This window comes from Cajanus cajan, chromosome 3 (genome assembly GCF_000230855.2).
Source record: "Cajanus cajan strain Asha chromosome 3, NIPB_CcT2T_4, whole genome shotgun sequence".
Lineage (NCBI taxonomy): Eukaryota > Viridiplantae > Streptophyta > Magnoliopsida > Fabales > Fabaceae > Cajanus > Cajanus cajan.
The window spans coordinates 19,289,248-19,311,183 of record NC_138519.1 but is presented as its reverse complement, the minus strand read 5'-3'; the positions used below and the strand labels follow the sequence as shown (position 1 = coordinate 19,311,183).

The 21,936-nt window shown below is 30.9% G+C and overlaps 1 protein-coding gene across 1 annotated transcript; it reads right to left on the bottom strand.

Annotated features, from left to right (window-relative positions):
* Positions 1-14,513: 14,513 nt before the first annotated feature.
* Positions 14,514-21,580, bottom strand: LOC109795269 (uncharacterized). The gene is made up of 6 exons (XM_083071687.1): positions 21,523-21,580; positions 20,800-20,929; positions 17,667-17,845; positions 17,204-17,489; positions 16,498-16,665; positions 14,514-16,410 (listed from the first exon to the last, which is right to left on the bottom strand). The coding sequence occupies exons 1-6, from the start codon at positions 21,578-21,580 to the stop codon at positions 16,248-16,250; spliced, it is 984 nt and encodes a 327-aa protein (XP_082927813.1). The 3' UTR covers positions 14,514-16,247.
* Between the last annotated feature and the right edge of the window lie 356 nt (positions 21,581-21,936).

Sequence of the window (21,936 nt, the reverse complement as noted above, 5' to 3'; positions counted from 1 at the left end):
CAACACTTCAGGGAAGTTTCTGTGCTTCGTAGGACCACTGAGGGGACCATTCACATAATTCACATCCCGGTGATCCCACGGTAAAATGACTGCTATCCTGTCCTGTCCTGTCCTTTTTTCTTCTTTTTTTTAATGAAGAAAATGTTATCTATTATGTTATATGAATAAGGAATTTGAATTTATTATTCTTAAAAAAAATTATTTAAAAAAATTAAAAATATCTGCAAATATATTTTGTGAATTTTCCTACAACAATAAATTTACAGGAACTTTTTACGAATAATTTTATGAAAATAATTCACAAAGTTTCTAACAATTTTTATATAGAAATCAGTCTACATGCTGCTATATAGATTTTTTTTTTGGATAAATATTTGTAGGAAAAATTCCAGGAATTTTCTTATTTTAATATTTAACAATATTTTAATAAATGATATTTTTTACGAATTTTTCTACCAATTTTATTATGCAAAAAAAATAAAAATTAAATTAAATTTTTTTATTTTTTAAGTTTAAAGAATAAAAGTTTTTTTACTTAATTACATATTATTTTACTAAATTATTTATGAATATATCTTTATAATTATTTTTATTTAAAAGTTAAGTAAATTAAATATTTATTTTAATTAAATAGGTATAACATTTTGTAGATATGTTAAATTAATGACAATAAATTTTAATTTAATGATAACTTTCAAAATAAAACTATCTACCAAAAAAATATTAAATAGTATACTAATATATTAATAAAAATTAAAAATATGATAAATTAACAATAATACATTTTTATTTAATGATAATTTTCAAAATAAAATTTAATAGAAAATATTGAATTTTTTTTTGTGAGAATTGAATATTTATACAACCATTAAAGGGTAATTGCTCCTGAATTTTTTACAGAAATAATCTTATTTTAAAAATAATTATCCAAACGGACTCACATAATATTTATCTATAAAAAAAATGCTTCATCCTCCGAAAATTTGTTCCAAATTTTGATCTAAATAAATAAAAAATTGATTTAAATAATAAAATATTAAATTAAATAATTATTTTATAATAAATTTATTTAAAAATATTAATATTTTATTTGTTCAGACGCTGATTCGAAATTTTATAGGAATGCACTTATCTAAATAGACCTATTTATCAGAATTCGATTATCATAGACTCGAATTCTGACCTATATGCTAGTTTGACCGGCGTTAAAATTTTATTGGAATTTCGAGAAATCGAATTTTGAGTAGGGATTTTTTTTTCTCGTTCCTAGAGTATCTAATAGCAGTATTAATTTCCATGTTATGTTGGAGCTGGTATCTCAAAAGGTGGGATAGTTGACTTCAAGATTTAACGTAGTTACATACATAAAGCAGGATTCAAACTTCTAACCTTACTTAAACGTGAATCAACCCCTATTACTAAATTTTAAGTAGGAATTGAATTGGGTAATTTTTTTAAAAAATATTATATTTCTGTAAAAAATTCTTTGATCGTCACCGCTTGCATTGCTCCATACTGCGGACCACCATTTGTGCTTTTTTTTTTTTATTATAAAAAAATATCTTTTTTGTGTTTTTTTTTTATTTATAAAATTGCCACCTCAGGTACCGCGAACCACCGTTTTAGGACCTTTCTCTTCCATTGCTTTATTTTTTGTATTGCATTTTTTTTTCTTTAATTTTTGGAAGCTCTTATACTATCTGTTTTGCATAGGTCAAAGAAGAAGACAGGTTCTTGTTTTTCCTTTCAAAGTTCATTAAGTAATTCTTCTCTTTATAAAGGTTAAGTTCTAGATGGATGCTAGCGTGGGCAGTTTGACATGTTACCCAAGGTGGAGTGTAATATGGGCATAAAAAAAATTATATCAATGTATTAACGTTGATTTTATATTTATTTTTTTAATAATTTTTTAGTTTATGTAGTTTAAAATAAATATGTTAATTTTTATATTTATTCTTTTAATATTATTTTAGTTTTTATAATTTAAGATAAATCCTTTTAAGTCTTATATTTATAGTTTCTTTTTAGTTTTTTTAGTCTGTCATCAATTTTTTTTTGTAATGTTGCCTCTTTCATATTAATATGATAACAATATTAATTCAATTATGTGTTTGATGTTGAATTTATTTTACTAAAATTACTCTAAATTAAATCTCTTGATACTTTATATATATTTTTTACTTTCACCAGTAATGCTTATTATGGAAACTTTTTAATTATCCTAAAAAAATTGGGGTTCTATCACATCTACAAAAAATAAATAATATTAAAAAAATTAATAATAGGAATTAAAACATTAAAAAATATATATAAATACTAAAAAACCATAGTAAATCATAAGTATTAAAATGGATAGAAAAAGACAAATATATGAACTAGAAATGTATATTTCAAAATATAAGAATTAAAATATAAAATAAGTTAATTATAGAGAATAAAAATATTTTAATATTTATTAAGTGTAATAAATATTTTTATTAATAATATCATTTAAATAATATCTTAATTTTATGATATAAAGCTGTTAATATTTGAAGAATTTTTTTCTCTCAAAATATGTTTAAATTAGGGTTAATTTAGTAACTTTAATTTTGCTAAAAAAATAGTATAAAATGACATTATATTTTATTATATTTAATAGGGTTAAATTTATTTTTTTAGTTCTATTTTAGATTTCAAATTTTAAAAATTATTATATGATGTACAATATAGATATCATTTCTTATTTGTAGTTTGTAAGACCCGCACAACTTTCTCCCATTGTTGCTCATTTTTCCTCTCATTTTCCTTTCTTTCTCGTTCACTCTTACTTTTGAACCCCAAATGTATTAGACTCATTCACTTCATTGTGATTCTTGAAGGTTGTTGAAGTAGGTGTGGAGCTTAGGCTATATATAAAGGAAGACTCCCGTGCCATTTCTCTTCTTCTTTTTCTTCTCTTCCCCGTGAGCTCGGAACCGGAATTCTTTTCCTTCTAAGATAAGGGAAGCTAGAATATTGGGTTGTTGATTGAATTGAAGCTTACAATTTGTTGGATTTCTAAAAATTTAAGCTTTGGGGGTAGATATGTAGTTGGTTACATGAAAAAGTTGAAACCTTGTTGTTCTTGATGATCTCTTGAAATCTTGATGCATGTATGTTGTGTTTCTTGGAGTTGTTGTGTTGCATGTGATTAGTAGTGATGTATTTGTGTAGTTGCGTGTGTTGGGGGTCCTTGGATTGCAGGTTTTTGATGGATTATAGGGAAAACAAAGGTGGGAAGTCATGAAAATGTTGTAAGCTCTGCACTCAGCACTAGAGCTCTAAACCAACGTTGTAGCTATGTGAGAAAATAGGGAGGCCGAAATCTGGCACTGCAGCTCCAGGGTGGGCATTGCAGCCATGGGAGAAATGGATTTGGTAGAGACTTGGAGTTGCAACTCCAAGTTGTGCGTTGCAGCTTGGGAGAAAACAAAACTGACAGAAAGTCTGAGCTGGAGTGCTGAATTGAGCGCTATAATGTCAGGGTTAGATAATCGAATTTGGTCTTAGGGTCTTCATGAAAGTTATAGCCTTGGATGTTAGCTTTCCAATGGCATCGGAATCACCTAAAAAGATGGTCTAGAGCTCTAGTTATGACCTTTTAGTGAGCAAAGGTCAAGCTATTAGCATTTAGGAAAATGGTTGCGGTTTTTACAATTTTTAACATGGCATATGAGGGAATTAGAACCCGAGTTCTTCATGAAAGTCTTAGAAAATCTTCTTGTCTTTCATATATGAGATAAGGATGAGAGTGATTGGAGTAGTAGAACTCCCTATGGGTTGTTTTATGTGAAGGTTGTCAGTGTAGGAATAAGTGATTTTGATAAATTGCATCTGATATATGTTGTATGATGGATGAAATTGGTGAACATGAATAGAATGTTTGTGTCTATTGCATGTTAGGATAATGATAATGACCATTGATATGCTATCTTTGTGTACTTGAAATGATAATAAGCATTGGAATGTTATCTTTGTGTACTTGAGATGGTGATGAGCATTGGTATGCTTTATGTGATTGATATGCTATGTTTGGATTAATTTTGGAGCATTGATATGCTATTATTGTATGAATTGTTAAGCATCGGTATGTTGTTCTTGGTTGAGATGTTAAGCATTGGTATGTTGTACATGATTGATGTTATTGATCTCTATATGTATTGACTGGATGTAATGTATATAGTAGATGTATGGTGAGGTGTGGATACTGAGAATGTGGTGTGGCATTGTAGCATGATGGCTAACTTAGGATTTGAGGAGAGAAAATTATTTTGAAAACTAAAGATCCCACATAGGGTATCTTGGAGTGGTGCTCGGGTAGGCCACTGTTTGGAAAAACCTCCTTGAGTAGGTGTGTCTCTTGGAGTAGGTTTTGAAGTATGTTGAGTCTCCTCCAAATCCTTAGTTAGTGGTTGAGTAAGGTAGGAGGTCGAGCGCTACAACCCTTAACTCAATACCAGGAAAGGTTGCGTGGTTCCTTGAAGATAATCAGTAGGCGAATTTCATATGTGACTTGGTAATGCATGTCAAGGTCGTGGTAAGCCTATACTCAGTTGTACTACTCTTGATGGTAGAACTGAACTTTCCTAGTGTAAGTGATGAGACCTGAGAAACTAGAAAAGGGATTGGTATCCCATTTTGTTGTGATCAAGCTGGCGCTTTCGGGCGTGAAAACAATTGGGTTGGTTCAGTAGGGTGGAAATCACTTAGACTACTCATGTTTTTAGGATATCTTTGAGTTGAAATGTGTGACGATGCATATGTGTTGATGAGTTGATATTTTGATAATATGAGTTGTATGTGTTGATGTGTTGTGAAGGTGTTGTTGACATGTGTTTGTTTATGTGTTGCACATTGTATGTTGAACAAGTTGATGATGTTGATGATGATGATGATGATAGTGTTGCTAGATTACCTATGTTGTAAGTTACTTTTAAATATATGTGTTGTTGAGAGGTGTGTAATACATGTGTTGTCTGTTGTTGTGTTGAATATGGTGACTATTATGATGAGTTGTATAGTTGTTGTGTTGCATATTTAATTATTTTGACTTATTTATTTTCTCTAGCTTACCCTTGCATGTTTTCATGTGATTTGGACTGGGATGATCATACGATGAATAGGAGCAGGGCATGGATAGGCTAGGAGATAGCTGCTAGAGGCCACAAGAGATGCCTGGAGTGGATGTTCCTTTTCTAGTTAGGCTACCTTATAGTAGCATATTTTGCTTTTATAGTTGGATGTTTTTAGTTGCTTGATTCCTTTTGTAGCTAGGCTACCTTATAGTAGCATATTTTTCTTTTATAGTTGGATGTTTTTAGTTGCTTGATTAGTAACTTCTATTGTAAATATTTTTATTATACTATTTTAGAACATATTAGTAACTTCTGTTGTAAATATTTTTATTATACTATTTTAGAACATATCCAAGTTTTGTGTGTTTTTAGTTGCTTGATTAGTAACTTCTGTTGTAAATATTTTTATTATACTATTTTAGAACATATCCAAGTTTTGTGTGTGTGTGTGTGTGTGTGAGAGAGAGAGAGAGAGGCTTATGATAGTTAATATTAATAAATATTTTTATTTTACTTAAATATATTTTTAGTCATTGCAAAATTATTTTTCTTTTATTGTGTGAAAAAAAAACATTGTTTTTTATCTCAAAACTTTAAATTATGGTTTGAGTCCTTACTATTATATAATTAATAAATATTTTTATTTTACTTAAAAATATTTTTAGTCATTGTAAAATTAACTTTTTTTTTATTGTGTGAAAAAAAAATCATTATTTTTTATCTCAAAACTTGAAATTATGGTTTGAGTCCTTACTATTATATAATCTTTTTAACTCAATATGTTCATTAGAAGGTTATGTAATCATTTTATGTGACATCTGCAATTGTATGTGGTACTCTATCCGTTTTTTTTACGTTTAAGGTTTCACGAGAATTAAAAAAATGATTGATATTTTAGTTTTTAAAAATATTTATTACTTACTTTCCTATAATACCCTTTACTTTTTTTATTTTATTTTCATTCAAGCCTTGAGATTGTTGATGTGTGTACACTTATTATTGTTATGGGCTTTTTGAGAAGATCATGAATTAATGCATTGATTGTTGGAATACATATGTGAACTGTAACCTACTGCATTTAATCACACCTATAAATAAATTGTGTCTTTTGAGTATTCTAATTCATGAATGAATATCGTGGAAAGAAAAAAAAATCATGGATGAATGATATTGCCTCTATCAAGATTAATCTAAAATTTTCCTACCACCAAAAGATTACTATTCAAATACTTGTGTTCCCCCCAAAATATTTGTAATACCTTCGCTATATATATATATATATATATATATATATATATATATCATTTTAAGCTCAATAAAATTACATCTCTACTAACATGGGTTCAAATAAAATTCTAAATTTGAATGTTGAATTCACACACTTGAAAATGGATAGTGAAGGTAGTTAACAAAATTGTGCAAAAGAAATTCATCCTCAGCTCCCACATTTAAATATTGATGTTGCAAACAGTTTGATTCCAGATCTCAACAATGTTTCAAATTCTCCAATAATGTCCTATCCAGCTCAACTTTTGTTTGATTTAAATGATTTGTCATCTGATGTTAGCATGGATGAAGGAACTCATTTGTATATTGGTATGAAATGTAAACTTTTAATCTTTAGTAACGTTATTAAACATGGCATATCCATGAGCATTTCCATTGCTAATTATATACATAAAATTGGTATGTTTTAAATACCAAGGCACAACCATGATTAAATCCTCCATGAGCAGAAATGTTTAAATCAAACCCACGATCAACCGAAACATTTAAATCTATATCTAAGGGTGTTCTTTTTCCATAAAAGTGTAGAATTTATGGATTCATCATCATCTTTAATTAACACAAAATTGAGTGAGTCTTCTACCCTTTCCAAATATGGCGAGTCTTGAACCCCTTTTGTGGAGTCTTCTACCAATTCTAAATTTACAGATTTTTCAGTCTCATCTATGGAGTCTTCTACCCTTTCTAAAGTTAAAGAGTCTTGAGCTCGTTCCATAAAGTCTTTTATTCTTTCAGAATCCATCAAGACTTTCTACTATCTTCAGATTGTGTAAATAACTATCTTTTTTTTATATATATATTTCAATCTTAAAAAATGAAGAAGACAAGAAGAATAGTAGTTGAGCATGAAAGTAAAAGAGAAGAGAAAAAATAGGTATTCCTATACATTGGAAATACGTTACACTCATAAATGCAATAGTAACTTCACATAGGTGGTTGAAGAAGAAATAAGTATATTGGAAATGAATAAACACATTGTTCAGTAAACACACATTAATTATCAAGGGTAAAAATGAAAAAAAAATAATTAGTCATTGATTTTAGAAAAGTGACAATGAAAATTAAACAAAAATAATAATGTTCAAACGTCTATGAAAAAAAATAGAGGGAGTACTTTATTTGCATGCGGCACTTTTTTCTTTTAAAATCCACATATAATATATATATATATATATATATATATATATATATATATATATATAGCTTAAAATGGTTATTAGGGACAAAAAATTATGGATTTAAATTTTAGACGGATGAAAAAAAGTGACTAAAGAAGGCAAACCACTTGTCATCATACAAACAAGAGTTCATGAGAATGTTTTTATCAAGATTTTGAATCTTCAGTTTGCAAAAGAGGTTTGGAACAAAGTCAAGGAGGAACTCCAAATAGTGAAAGAACAAAGAGGATAAAGATGTTTAATTGGAGAAGAGAATTTAAAGCTATTAAAATGAAAGAAGAAGTATATTTCAACCGCAACTACCGCAAAGTTATTTGACTAAGAAAGATTTTATTAGGTGTGGGATAGATTCAAGAAAAGTTACTATAATATATGGATGGACAACAAATTTACTATTTCTATTGTAGAAGATTCTTTTCAACATGAAACAATTGAGTACATCAAGATGAAGTTTCATGTCATTATAGAATAAGAGAATCTAAGGGCATCTCTAATGGAAACAACTTATTTGGGTTGTTTCATACATTGAAAAGTGTAAAAAGTGGTCCCCAATGTCTCACATTTGCATTAAACAACTCAAATACAAATTTCTTCCAATGGTAAGAAGATTTAATAAACTCATAATTTATATAAAAAAATTATAATCATTTATGAACCAAATTTAAATTTTTATTAAAAAGGACAATTGCACTACAATGAAAGAAAATAAATTACGAGAAAAAATACATAATAAGTAAATATTGAAAAATAAAAGAAAGCAATAGTAAATACATAACATTGTATGAAATTAATTTTCATCATTATTATTTCCGAAATGTTCCCAAATATGTTGTCGGTGTGTTTGTTTGTCATGAATGTCTGCTCCCCGTTCAAGGTATGTTGATCTAAAATTAGGATGAGTACCTATAGATATTTTAGATCTTGACATGTCATCATCTACACCTTCATGATCAATATAATTTTGATAGGTGTCTCGCTCGTCCTCGACAATCATGTTATGCAATATGATACATGCATAAATTATATTTTTCATTACCGCGACATCCCAAAAATGCATCAGACCAATATTGTCGTAACGTTTAATCAACTCCTATGATTGGATCCTTCGACGTATTGACCCATGACCTCATGAGAATAATATCTTCTTGGACTATGAGTGGAACACAAATTCCTTTTGTTGACGAATTTTCTGCACTTCCATCTAGTTGAATTCCGTCGAGAACAATTGGTGATTTAGGTTCACTATTGGAAGTGTCAATATTGTGTAGAGGAGAAGGCTTATAACATGCATTTGGGATGGTGAGAGATGGTGGTTGACTAAAAAATTATGATCCTTGAGAACTATCACCACTAGGTGGACGTGTTGGATACATATAATATTGTGGTGCTGACCAATAAGGTGGTAGATTTTGAGAATTTTCAGTAAAATAAGATGGTGGATACATAACATATTACGGAGGAATTTGAGAATTTGCACTCGTCGGTGGTGGTTGTGTTTGTAAAGAATTAAATTTTCTTTTGATAATTGTATTGGTTAGGATCCATCTTTGAGAGCAAGCAAGATAAAATCAAGAAGGAGAATAAAAGAAGTAGAAGAGAGTTAAAGAGGTGCAAATTTTTGAATTTAGTTGATGAATATTTATAGTGATAATTTTCTTTTTAAAAAGCAAAATTAAGCCCAATGACTATTCCAAACGCCTTTTTTTTTAATTTAAGCCCAATGGCTCTTTGATTTAGTTTTTTTTATTATTTTTTTTCCTCAATGAGACGCACATCACTCTCTTCCTCTCACTCTCTATTTTTCTCCATCACTCACTCATTCTCTCATTTTTCATTTATCTCCCCTCACTCTTCATCTCTTCATCGCTCTCTTCCTTTCTCCTCTATCCCCGCCATCCCCTGTCACGCTGTCCTCTCTCTACTGTGCCCATGTTAGCCTAGACCCGCCGCGCCAGCATAGCCCCTACCTTGCCAGTGTGAATAAAGGATTTGATTGAATAATTTCCAAACTTACAGAACATGTGTACATGGTATGCATTTATAACCTACACCATAAAGCTAAATTATAGGGATTGTTACAACAATAGTAAATGACAAATAAATGAATATTTTGAATTTGAAATTGAGGAGCAATTTTAGGAAAGGGAATATTATGACTTAATGACTCCAATACGCCCCCGCAAGATGGTGGTAGAGGAAAGAACACCAATCTTGGTCATGAGTGTTGAGTGCCAAGTCGGGGAAAGAGATTTGGTGAGGAGATCAGCCAGTTGATGACTTGATGGTATGTGATGAACCTGAATTTCTTTGTTAGTGACCAAATCACGAACAAAATGATAGTGGATAGCAAGATGCTTCATGCGTGAGTGAAAAACAGGATTGGCACAGAGGTAGGTGGCACCGATGTTGTCAGAGTAAACGGTGGGTGGCAATGCAAAGGGAAGGCGAAGTTCGCGGAAGAGTTCTCTAAACCAAAGAAGCTCATCGGCGGTGGACCCAATAGTTCGATATTCTGCCTCAGTGGAAGACTTAGCAATGGTTTGCTGCTTCTTGCATTGCCAGGAAATGACAATTGGACCGCAGTAAATCAGGAATGCCCCAGTGGACTTCATATCAGAAGAATCGCCTGCCCAATCAGAGTCACAAAAGGCACGAAGTTGAAGGTCATGTGCAGGACGGAGCTGGAGTCCATAATCTAGAGTGCCTTTTAAGTAGCGTAGAGCACGCTTGGCAGCCTGTAAGTGGATAAGTGTAGGAGCTTGCATATATTGAGATAGCCTATTGATAGTGAATGCCATATCAGGACGAGTAAGGGAGATGTACTGTAAAGACCCAACAATTTTCCGATACTCATGAGGATCACAGGTAGAGGTGTCACCGGTTACAGCCAAACTCACCGAAGTTGACAAGGGTGTTGAGACAGGCTTGGCATCGTGCATATTAGTACTCTGTAGCAAATTTCTAATGTAATGATGTTGTGTTAAAAATATACCAGCAGAGGATGGAATGAATTCGATGCCAAGAAAATGGCTAGGGAACCCCAAATCCTTGAGAGAGAAGGTGTTGGCGAGTGCAGATTTGAAAGTGGTGAGGAATTTGGAGTCATTGCCTGTAAGAAGAATATCATCCACATAAACTAGGAAATAGGCCAAGACATGTCCATTGTGATATATAAAGAGTGATGTATCCGATTTAGAGTTGGTGAAACCAAATCGGATTAAGAAACTTTTCAATTCATGAAACCAAGCACGAGGGGCTTGTTTTAAACCATAGAGAGATTTTCTTAATTTGCAGACATGATGAGGCAAAGTAGGATGAATGAAGCCTGGAGGTTGAGCCATGTAAATATCCTCAGTAATAGTGCCATGGAGGAAAGCATTATTGACATCCATATGGGTTAACGACCATTGTTTTGACAAGGCAACGCATAGGACCAATTTAATGGTCTGAGGTTTGACAACCGGACTGAAGGTGTCATGAAAATCGATGCCTGGACGTTGGTGAAAGCCTTTTGCAACCAAACGAGCTTTGTATCGTGCAATGGTGCCATCAGTGTTACGTTTGAGTCAATAAACCCATTTGTTGCCAATAATGTTGAAGTGAGATTGCTTCAGTACAAGTGTCCAAGTGCCATTGGCTAAAAGGGCATTGAATTCATCAGACATAGCAGCCTTCCATTCGGGGTGTTTGATAGCCTGAGTGAGACAAGTTGGTTCTATTGGTGGAGGTAGAGGAAATTTTGTGGCTAAGTGTATTTGTTTGGGTTTGAATATGCCATTTTTGGCTCTTGTAATCATGGGATGTACCTGTTGCTGCGGGGGAGATGCTTCTGCACTGGTGGAGTTAGAGACCGAAGTGTACTGTCCCGGTGGAGAAATGTGTAAAGGGGCAGGTAAGGATTGGGCGTTTGGTGGTGGTAAGGATATGGTGGAAGGTTTTTGATTTGAGATAGGTGATGGAAGAGGTGTATCTGATGAAATATTGGATATGGGATGAGAAGATGAATAAGGATTGTGATTAGATGAGGAGAGAGGTAGTGGATTGGAAATTAGTTGGGTTGAGGTTGCATGTGATGGATTTGGAATTGGATTAGTTTGGGTAGTGGACGTGATTTGGTTCACGTGGGAAATAGGAGGAATTAAAGTTGATGGATTTGGAAGAGAATTAGGGGTGAGTGGCGTGATATTAGGATTGTGGGCTGAAGTAATGGAGTGAGGATTTTGTGGAGTTATGTTGGTATTTGATGGAGTGATAAGGCATTGAATTAAAGATTGAGGGCCGTTTGAAATTGGTACGGTTTGGGGGGATTGATTGGAGAGAGAGGGGGAGTTGACCAAGGGAGTAGTAGGTTGCATGGATGGGATGGAGGGTAAGTGAGTTGGCAAATTGGTGAGAGTGGAAGAATGAGGCACGTGGGGATTGGAAGAAGAGTGAGTTGGTGGGATGGATGGAATTATGGGATTGGAAAGAGAATGGTGCATGGGGTCCTGATTAGAGAGAGTTGGTAGAAAAGGCTGGGAAATGGATTTATTTGTAATTGGAGGGATTAAAGGGATAGAAGGATTTTTCGGTGGAGATATCAGCGAGGCATGAGGAAAAGTATCCTCAATAAATGTTACATGTCTGGATGTGTATAAATTTTTAGATTCCAAATTATAACACAAATAAGCACTTTGAGTGGGACTGTATCCCAAAAATATACATGGTTTAGATTTGGCTTGTAATTTATTTGTGGTGTAAGGACCAAGCCAAGGAAAACATAGACAACCAAAGACTCTTAATTTAGAGTAATTAGGTGGAGAGTGAAACAATTTTTCAAAGGGAGTTGCCATATTTAATACCGTAGTGGGCATACAATTAATTAAATATGCAGCCGTTTGAAGAGCATATGACCAAAAATTTAAGGGTAATGAGGCTTGAGTGAGTAAGCAGCGAGTGGTTTCTATAAGGTGTCTATGTTTTCGTTCCGAAAGACCATTATGTTCTGGAGTGTGAGGTGGAGTTGTGAGATGAGTAATACCATGTGTTTGGAAAAAGGAACGGAGTTTAATGAATAGAACATAATAGGAAAAACCATTTATTGAGGTAATGGACGTGGGACCCCATACATCAGAAAAGATAATGTCTAAAGGTTTAGTGCTAGTCAAACTAGAATCAGAAAATGGCAACTTGTGGGCCTTATTTTCTAAACAATCAAAACATTTTAATGAGGAAATTGAGGACTTGTGATGTAGAATATGCTTGAGAATTGGTGAATGTGGGTGACCAAGACGGCGATGCCAGAGGGAGAGGGAATGTTGGGTATGAACATGGTTGGCTTGGGCAAAGGATGGTTGGACCTTGTACAATTGATCTTCATTCCGTCCGCGCAGAAGGACCGCCCCCGTGGTCAGGCTCTTTACCTCAAAATGACATGGAAAGAATTCAACAGACACATGATTAGTTTTACATAATTGAGAAACAGAAATAAGATTTTTGGAAACCGTAGGGACATGTAAAACTTGAGTTAATTTTAAAGGTATGGATGAGGTAGGAATAGAAGTGGTACCAAAATGACGAATGGGAAGGGCCTTACCATTTGCCACCACTAGTTTGTCATTACCATGATAGTCCGATGAGATGGAAAGTTGACCAAGGTCATGAGTGACATGGTGAGAAGCACCAGAATCAAGGAGCCAAGAAGAGCCATCATTATCGTCATTAGGAAGATGGACTAAATTTGCTTGGCGTTTAAAATAATGTTTTGGAAAACCATGCTTCCGGTAGCAAACGGCTTCCGTGTGACCACGACGATGACAGTATGTGCACACAGGTGGAGCACGACGTGAATTAGAGCTTTCCATATTGGAATCTGTAGCACCACGAGGGGGAGAGTGAGAGATTGGTTGGCGGGACCGGTAACCACCACGGGAGGAGCCACGGGTCCGATGAGAGTAATTGGCCATGACGGGGAGAGAGTGGGTCCGTTGATCGTCACGGTTGAGAAAAATTTCAAAGTCAACAAGCTTGTCAACGAGATCATCAAACAAAAGTGGAGAGTCTCTAGTGCGAATGGAGGCAGTAAATTCGCGAAAGGAGGGCCCAAGGCCATTAAGAGCAGCAATGACAAGGTCAATGTCATCAATGGGGTGACCAATTAGAGCAAGTTCATCACCAATTACTCGAATGGAGCGGAGATAGTCACTGACAGAGGAAGTGCCTTTGGAGATTGATGTGAGTCGCTCTTTGAGGGACATAACGCGTGTGCGAGAGCGATTAGCATATTGTTTGTTTAGGCGAGTCCAGGCTGCCGCAGATGTTTCAGCAGAAGTCATAACAATTTGAGCATCACTGCTGCATGATGCCAATAGAGCGAGATAGACATAGTGGTCTTGGCGTTTCCAATGAGCATAATCGGGGTTGTCAATGAGAGTGGAATTGGATTCAATGTTGGGTGAGGGACAGGGGACATCACCAGTCACATAACCAAACAAGTCATTGGCCTTGAGAAGATGAAGAATTTGGTTGTACCATGTGTGATGGTTGCTAGAGTTAAGCTTGATGGGAAGGGTATAGGCTGAGGTGAGTTCAATGATGGGTTTGGAAGAGGTAGCCATGATAGGATCGTATTTGCTGTGAGGCTTAAGGCTTAAACTGATACCATGTGAATAAAGGATTTGATTGAATAATTTCCAAACTTACAGAACATGTGTACATGGTATGCATTTATAACCTACACCATAAAGCTAAATTATAGGGATTGTTACAACAATAGTAAATGACAAATAAATGAATATTTTGAATTTGAAATTGAGGAGCAATTTTAGGAAAGGGAATATTATGACTTAATGACTCCAATAGCCAGCCCATCCCCGCCGCGCCCAAGCCTTGCTACCATCAAGCCCCGCCAACATCAAACCCCGCGCCTTCGCCGTCAAGCCCCGCACCGTCAAACCCCTGCCTCACCCTCACCCTCCCTGTACCTTCCCCTTATTCATTATGTCTTTTTTATTTTTAATTTTTTTCATTTTTCAGTTTAATTAATTTGCTATTATTCTGGATATGTTATTGTTGTTGTGGATCTATTATTCTTGTTCTAGATCTATTGTTTTATTGTGGATCTTCTGATTTCTTGTTTTCTATGGTTTTTCATTGTTTTGATCTCTTCCCCCACCAAAATTTAGTATTCGGTTAGGCATGGAGGGGAAGAGAAATTTATTTTTTTAATTATTAAGCAATAGTTGTTTGTAGAAGCAACTCTCCCTTTTCTTCAAGCAACTCATATTGCCACGTAGGAGTGCTCCAATGAGAAGAAGTTGTCCCTTGAAACAAGAAACAGGACAAACAACTACAATGGGAGTTGCTCTAAATACAACTACAAAAATGTTTCACTTTAGAGTCGACCAAAAGTCGACTCTAAATAATAAAAACCGACATAATATTGTCGGTCGTTCATCGATTTTTAGCTGACGCTAAATAAGTCGACAATTTTTTTTGTGTCGCTTACGATAACAATTTTATTTATTTTAATTTTTTTTATTGTGAGTTAAGACGACATTACTTCGACACAAAATTTATTTTATTTTTTTCTTCATTTTCATTTTCCAGCTTATCATTTATTCATTTGTATTTTTAACATTCTCGAGACTCAATCTTGGAACCTTGACATCTTAAGTGAACTTGATAAGATTGAAAAAACTATATTTATCTCTCTCAAAACACTTATACTTTCGAAAAAGCTGACGCTATTTTAAGATGTAGAGTCAGTTTTTTCGACACTAAATTTAAATTGAGTTTAGTGTCGGAAAAACTGACACTATTCTTTAAATATAGTGTCTCCTTTTCCGACACTAATTTAATTTAAATTTAGTGTCGAAAAAGTCGATGTTATATTTAAAGAATAGTGTCGATTTTCTGACGTTAAACTCAATATAAATTTAGTGTCAAAAAAACCAATGTTACATCTTAAAGTAATGTTAACTTTTTCGAAATATTTGCATCATCTATTAGTCAACACTTATTTTTCGCAGCTATTTCAATATTTTCTTGTAATGTACACTCTTCTTGAAATATTATAAATATGAAAAATAGTAAATATCATGAGACCAGAAATCCTTTCCAAGAATCAATTTAAAATCAAAACTTGAAACGTTCAAAGAAAAATATTAGATTTACAACTTTTCTTCATATTTTAGATATAAAAATGGTCAAATATGTCACTTTATAATTTCTAATATGGAATATGTTTTAATCAATCTATAGTAGTAGGTAAAAGTATGTAAAAGTGAGTGATAATCATAATTTTGAAAAATGTTTAAACTAAGTCATGACATTACTTTTTTACTTGTAACATTGTATTTTAAAAAACAAGGTCATTATAAAAATGCTGAAATATGCAGAAAACGTGGATACACTCTTGCATCCCCCATATTACACAAGTTGTTTTTTTTGTTTGCTGTCGCCTCTTCCTGCTTCCTGTTTTTATTCTTTACAAAAACAAAAGAAAATGCACAATTTTAATATATATATATATATATATAAATTACATCTCATAAATATCATTATACTTTTATTTATATTGACAACTCAAACATCTCGTGCATGACACGAATCACACCCACAACTTCCATACCATAATTGTTCTCCAAAATCACAAGCGATTCTTAATTTATTTTTATGTTAAACACTAATATGAAAATAATTTTTTCTAGGAAGAATTCTTAACTATTGATATCAGAAGGATTTGAGCCTCTATAATTATATTGTCATCTCTAATATATCCTCTTGCTGCTTTATAGAGTTCACTCAGAGTTATGAACCTGTGATCTCCCCATTCATTACTATTAAACCAGTGGTGTGCTGCGGCACAAGAAAATACACAATTCATCAGGAAATTTTAAGTGGTATTTATATAAATTTTGTGTGCCAAAATAATTAATACACAGCATTGGTAGTACCTGTTTTTTTCAAGATATTTATTCCTGAGCTGGTCTAAAATTCCAAACTTGAATTTTGCATACACTGTTCTGTTTGGTGGGAACTTTTCACAATCTGTGAGCTTTAGGAAAACAGATAGATATTTGCCTCTCTCCTGTGAGTCTCCTTTGGGATAAACCCTCAATTTCCTAAATAAATGGAAGAAAAGATTAATTTTTAATTTTACTTTTATTCCTAATTATGTTATTATTATTTTGTAAATTTGGTCTATTTATTTACTTATGTTTATTTTTTTATAATTAAATTTGATTCACCGCTATTTTGATTATGAAATTTTGATTAATACGTTAATCAAGCGTCAAATGTTTAACATGTTGACGTGATAGTAACATGTGAGCAAGAATGTGTTGACATAGAAATGCAATAGAGTGTCACAACATTATTATTTTAAAAATTTTTGAATATAAGTTAATGATTAACTACAAAAAAGAATAACTAAAATGGGAGGAATTTAAATTAAAAAAAAAATAGAAAACAAATTGGTGAAATGATTATGAAGGATTGGGCAAACATAAAGGGGAAGAACAGAATTATTAATTAGGAGTTGACATAGTAGAAAATTAAAATAATATATACAAGATTTTAAGTTAAAAATTATGTTTTCGTATTTGTAATTTTTATAGATAAAAATTAATGAGAAGAGAATGTTAAATTTTAATTGATTACCAGTCTCTAGCACCCACAGTAAAGGATTTGGAGAGGTGAGAAGTCTCATTCAATGTTGAGAAATTCTCAATTTTCCAAGTGAAGGTGCCATGAGCAGGTTCTTTGACCATAGAAAGACTTTCCCATTTGCCAGATTGGCTAATCACAAATACCTCAGCTCCAAAAAAACATGAATCTTCAACAAGGTATCCTTTAGATGAATCAAGGAGGGTCTCCAACGAAATTAATTGGTCAAAACCCCACACTGTTTTCTTTTCATGAAACTTTCTTACAGTGCCATCAGCATCTGCCAAAATTAAATAACATGTTGCTAAGACACATCTTCAAGAGGCATGTGTTGGATAAATTTTTGCTAAAATACTTGTGAGAATTACAAGTTATAATAGTCAAAACTATATATGACTACGTGAATCTCAATATATTGTTATTTTTCTTATAACAAAGTATAAGGAATTTGATATACCTTGGATAGTTAAATAATTGTCATTTTTCTTATCAAAGACGAACAACTTGAAGTTTACGTTAACCTCCCAGCCATTAGAAAACTTTTGGGTATCTGCTATTGCCAAGTATAAGGAGACGTAACCACTGCCATTGCTTTTGATATTACCATTTGGATAAAGTATCAATTTCCTGGAACAAACAAAACAACAAAAAAGTCATTATGCTTATCAATCATCATATAAACATCATATTATAATATAAATTAAATTAAGGCCTTAAACTAGATCCTATTTATTTATTTTTTATGTAGAACAAGTCATTGGTTTTAAATAGGTGAAATTAGTTATGATTGATCATTATTGGTTCTAAATTGGTTTAATTTATTCTATATTAATTGGTTCTTTAAAAGATCAATTAAAAAATTGATCGAACCATTCTACTAATCCAATTTTGATTAAGTTATAGAAGTGGCAAAAGGTAATTCGGCCCAATGTTGGCTATTGGGCTGCGATTTAATTTTGATAAGTTTTTGCAGACTTAAACTCATTAGATTATGATTAGATTAAGTTAAAATGACCAAAAACTCAAAATTTAAAATTTAGATTCGATTAGATCAACTCATTTTGTCATCAAACTATCAATTCCAACAACTGTGTAGTGCCAGAAGTATATTCCTCGCATGGAAACACTTTTTTAGCACAAATTCTTACCATGTTAATTAGAAAATAATATTCTTTCTTCTCAAAGTATACTCTTTTCTTAATTTTTATGATATGTAAGGAAGACACTTTCTTTTATAACAAATTTGAATTATAGATGCATATAATTAATTTATTATTTATGGAGGAATATATTTATTGTTACAAAATATGAATTATATTAAGCAATTCACACATCTTTGGATACTATGTATATTTGTTACTCCATTGTAACAAGATCAAGTTGATAAGGATGAAAATTCACTATTTTATTTATTTTTATGATGAGTTTCATGTTGAAAATTTTAAATTAACTAGACATCCTTAGGGACGGATGTAAGAGGGGAGCTGGTGGGGTTATGGTCTTCTCCATTTTATTAAAATATATCAAAATTATTTTAAATATATTTTTTTTGTCTACCTAAAATTTATATAAAGAAATATTATACATCAATAGATAACAATTATCATGTTAGTTTACGAAAAGAAAAAAGAGAAAATATATGTAGGCAGAAATGGATTTAGGTGCAACATTGTGGGAGCACTTGCCTGCACTACCATTTTACAATTTTATATAATATACATACTTTTTTATTCAAAAAAATAATATACATTTAAAAAAAAGTTATATTCTAATAAAATAAAATTATATATGTTTAAATTATCATATATATATATATATATATATATATATAATTTAAGTTTGGAGAAGATGTCTATTTATTTGATATTTTTTAAATTTTTGAAGAAAATTAATTTTTATATATGATGAATAATATTCCTTAATAACGAACTAATTTTTTTTAAAAGTTTAATTAATATATATATATATATATATATATATATATATATATTAATGCTCACATATATAATATAATATATTAAAAAATTAATTTTTGATAAAATAAAATTTGTAGCATACTTATTTACCTTTGGTGCTTTTTATTTATTGTACACATTGATTAAAAAATAAAAATAGTAAAATTTGTAAGATTTATGTTCAATTTATAATTTTTATTATAAAATATATTTTTAAATAAATTATCATTTAAAATAATATATTAGATATTAAAAACATGTTTATATCATAAATTAATTTAATTTAATTTTTATAAAATTTAACATATTTATTTTTATGTTTTTATTAGTGTTAAATTACTATAAAATAGGTTTTTGGGGTTGTAGTTCTAATCAAATATTAAAAAAATGTCTACGACAGATGAATAAATCATACTTAGGACATGTATTTTCAGTAAAGGTTAAATTTAGACCTAATAAATTATAAATAATCTAGTCTAACCTAGTTTTAGTTGTAATCATAGATATAAAAGCTTGTAGAAAATAATTATAATATATATTTATACTTTTAAAAATGATATGTAAATTTTTTAATACTACAAATATATGAATAAATATTGTCCCAATTATCTAAAGTTTCTAAATCTATTACTATATATAGGATTGATATATAATGTGATAAAAAGAAAGATAAAAAGTATAATGATAATGAACTATTTATAATATTAAAATATTTACATATAATTGTTAATAAAAAATCTTGACCCTCTTCAATACAAAGGTTTAGCTCCACGCCCCTAAGCATCATATATGATCAAAATAATATATATCATTGAAGACAATGCTCGGTCACCTCTTAGGTTAGTTTTTAGTGTGAGATGATATCAAAGCTTATTGTAACAATTATTATTGATAAATCACAAGCAGGTTGAGATCAACTCACAAACTCAATCAACTAAACCTAATTTAACTACATTTTAGTGAGTTAAGTTAGTTCATCATGTTGAGTTAGACTTATTTTTGCTAATTCAATTATAATAGGTTGCATATAGTTAATGATATTCTAACTCAATCCAGTCTAATCTATAATAAATATAATAACTCAACGTTAGGGTCATCCTAATAATAGAGGAGTTGTAGTAATATAAACATAAAATTTTAAGCTCAAATTTTATTATGGTTTACATCTTAATTGTTCTATAGTAGTAATAAGATCAAGGTAATTTGTGTCTTTTTATTTTATTTAATAAAAATATTTAAAAAATTATTAATATTTGTTATATAAATTAATGTTATATTTGATCTTCAAATCTCAAGTCTTGAATTTAAGTCTTATGTTTGTAAAAATAATTAATTTAATATTATTTTTTATTATTTAAAAATGTAAGGATAAAATTGCCTAAAAAATGTGTACATCATCTTTTATATGTTATAGATATAAGAAAAAATGCAGCGACATTTCTTCCATACTAATTTATGAATGTTGGAAATGAATTTTAAGATCTTTAAACGTGCAATTTTTGTTCGAATTTAAGATAATTCTAAAAACCATCTTAACAAACAATCAACAAATAAAGGGTGTAAAAAATATTAAAAAGAAATGAAGAATTAATTTCTCAACTGGATCAGAAAAGAAAGAAGCATACGAAAACAAACCATTTGTATCCCCCAGCTTCGAAAACATTAGTTTCATACTTCTCCACTTCTGTGTTCATTAATTCGAAATATGATTCAATTTTGAACAAGTAATGAGCTGGTGGCAGGTCTCTCTCAGATCTAGAAACACCTGCATATATGTAAATACCAATTAATCTTTTGATATATTTTCGTGAACTTAACATATAATTTTTCTGTTATCTATTATTAAAAATAATTAATTTTATGGATATTTAAAAAAAATTATTAGCATTAATTTTTTTATAAGATTTTTCTTAAACTACCTTTATTATAAATGTCAAAAGAAATAATACAACTGAAAGGTCATGTATTATACAAGAGATATTTTAGAGAAAATGTCATTAATTAAATGATGTAAAAATAATTAAATTACTTATATTTATAAATAAATATTTTTTTGTTTATAATAGAGGACAAAGAAAATATATCATTAATGTGTATATATAGTTGTATTAATGATTTAATATTGATACATAGATAGTGTAAAATAATTTTACATAATCATCTAATCATAAATTATTATAAATGATAAATTTGTTGATTTTTAAAATAATTATCTAAAAGATTAAATAAATATGATGAATTGATCATGTAAAACTATTTTACGTAAACTGTCAATTTATTGCTGTTAACTGTATCAACAATAATACGATATAATAAAGGAAAGTTGGGGTAACCAAGTATTGATGAAGAAATGCATACCAACTTCATGGTGAGAAGTTGAGGTTGGCTTGCAGATCTCCAAATCAGACAACACCATTTTCTCAGTGAAGTGTGAAAGTTGAGCATGCAATTAGGAAGAGGTTGACAAGCCATATTATATAGATACATTTGGATTTTTTTTTGTTTGACATTTGATTAAAATATATTAACTACTGAAGCAAACAATGATTAAGTAAATTTAGAATATATGGCCCAAAAAAAGTAAATTAAGAATGACCAAAGACTTGAATTAAAGAATGACCACAAGCTATAACATTGTAGCTGTACGCGGTTTCTCAGTAAGATATCATGTGTTTACATTGAGACAATATTGACCAAAAATTTTAATGATGGTTGATTAAAAAAAATTGACTTAAGACATTGACCCGGATACATTAATGTTAAAAAAAATGA

Coding starts and splice junctions, on each gene's coding strand:
- LOC109795269 (XM_083071687.1), bottom strand. CDS start 21,580: ATGGTGTTGTCTGATTTGGAGATCTGCAAGCCAACCTCAACTTCTCAC. Junction 17,846..20,799: donor GAAGCTGGGGGATACAAATG/GTTTGTTTTCGT, acceptor TTGTTGTTTTGT/TTGTTCCAGGAAATTGATAC. Junction 16,411..16,497: donor AAATATCTTGAAAAAAACAG/GTACTACCAATG, acceptor TTGTGTATTTTC/TTGTGCCGCAGCACACCACT.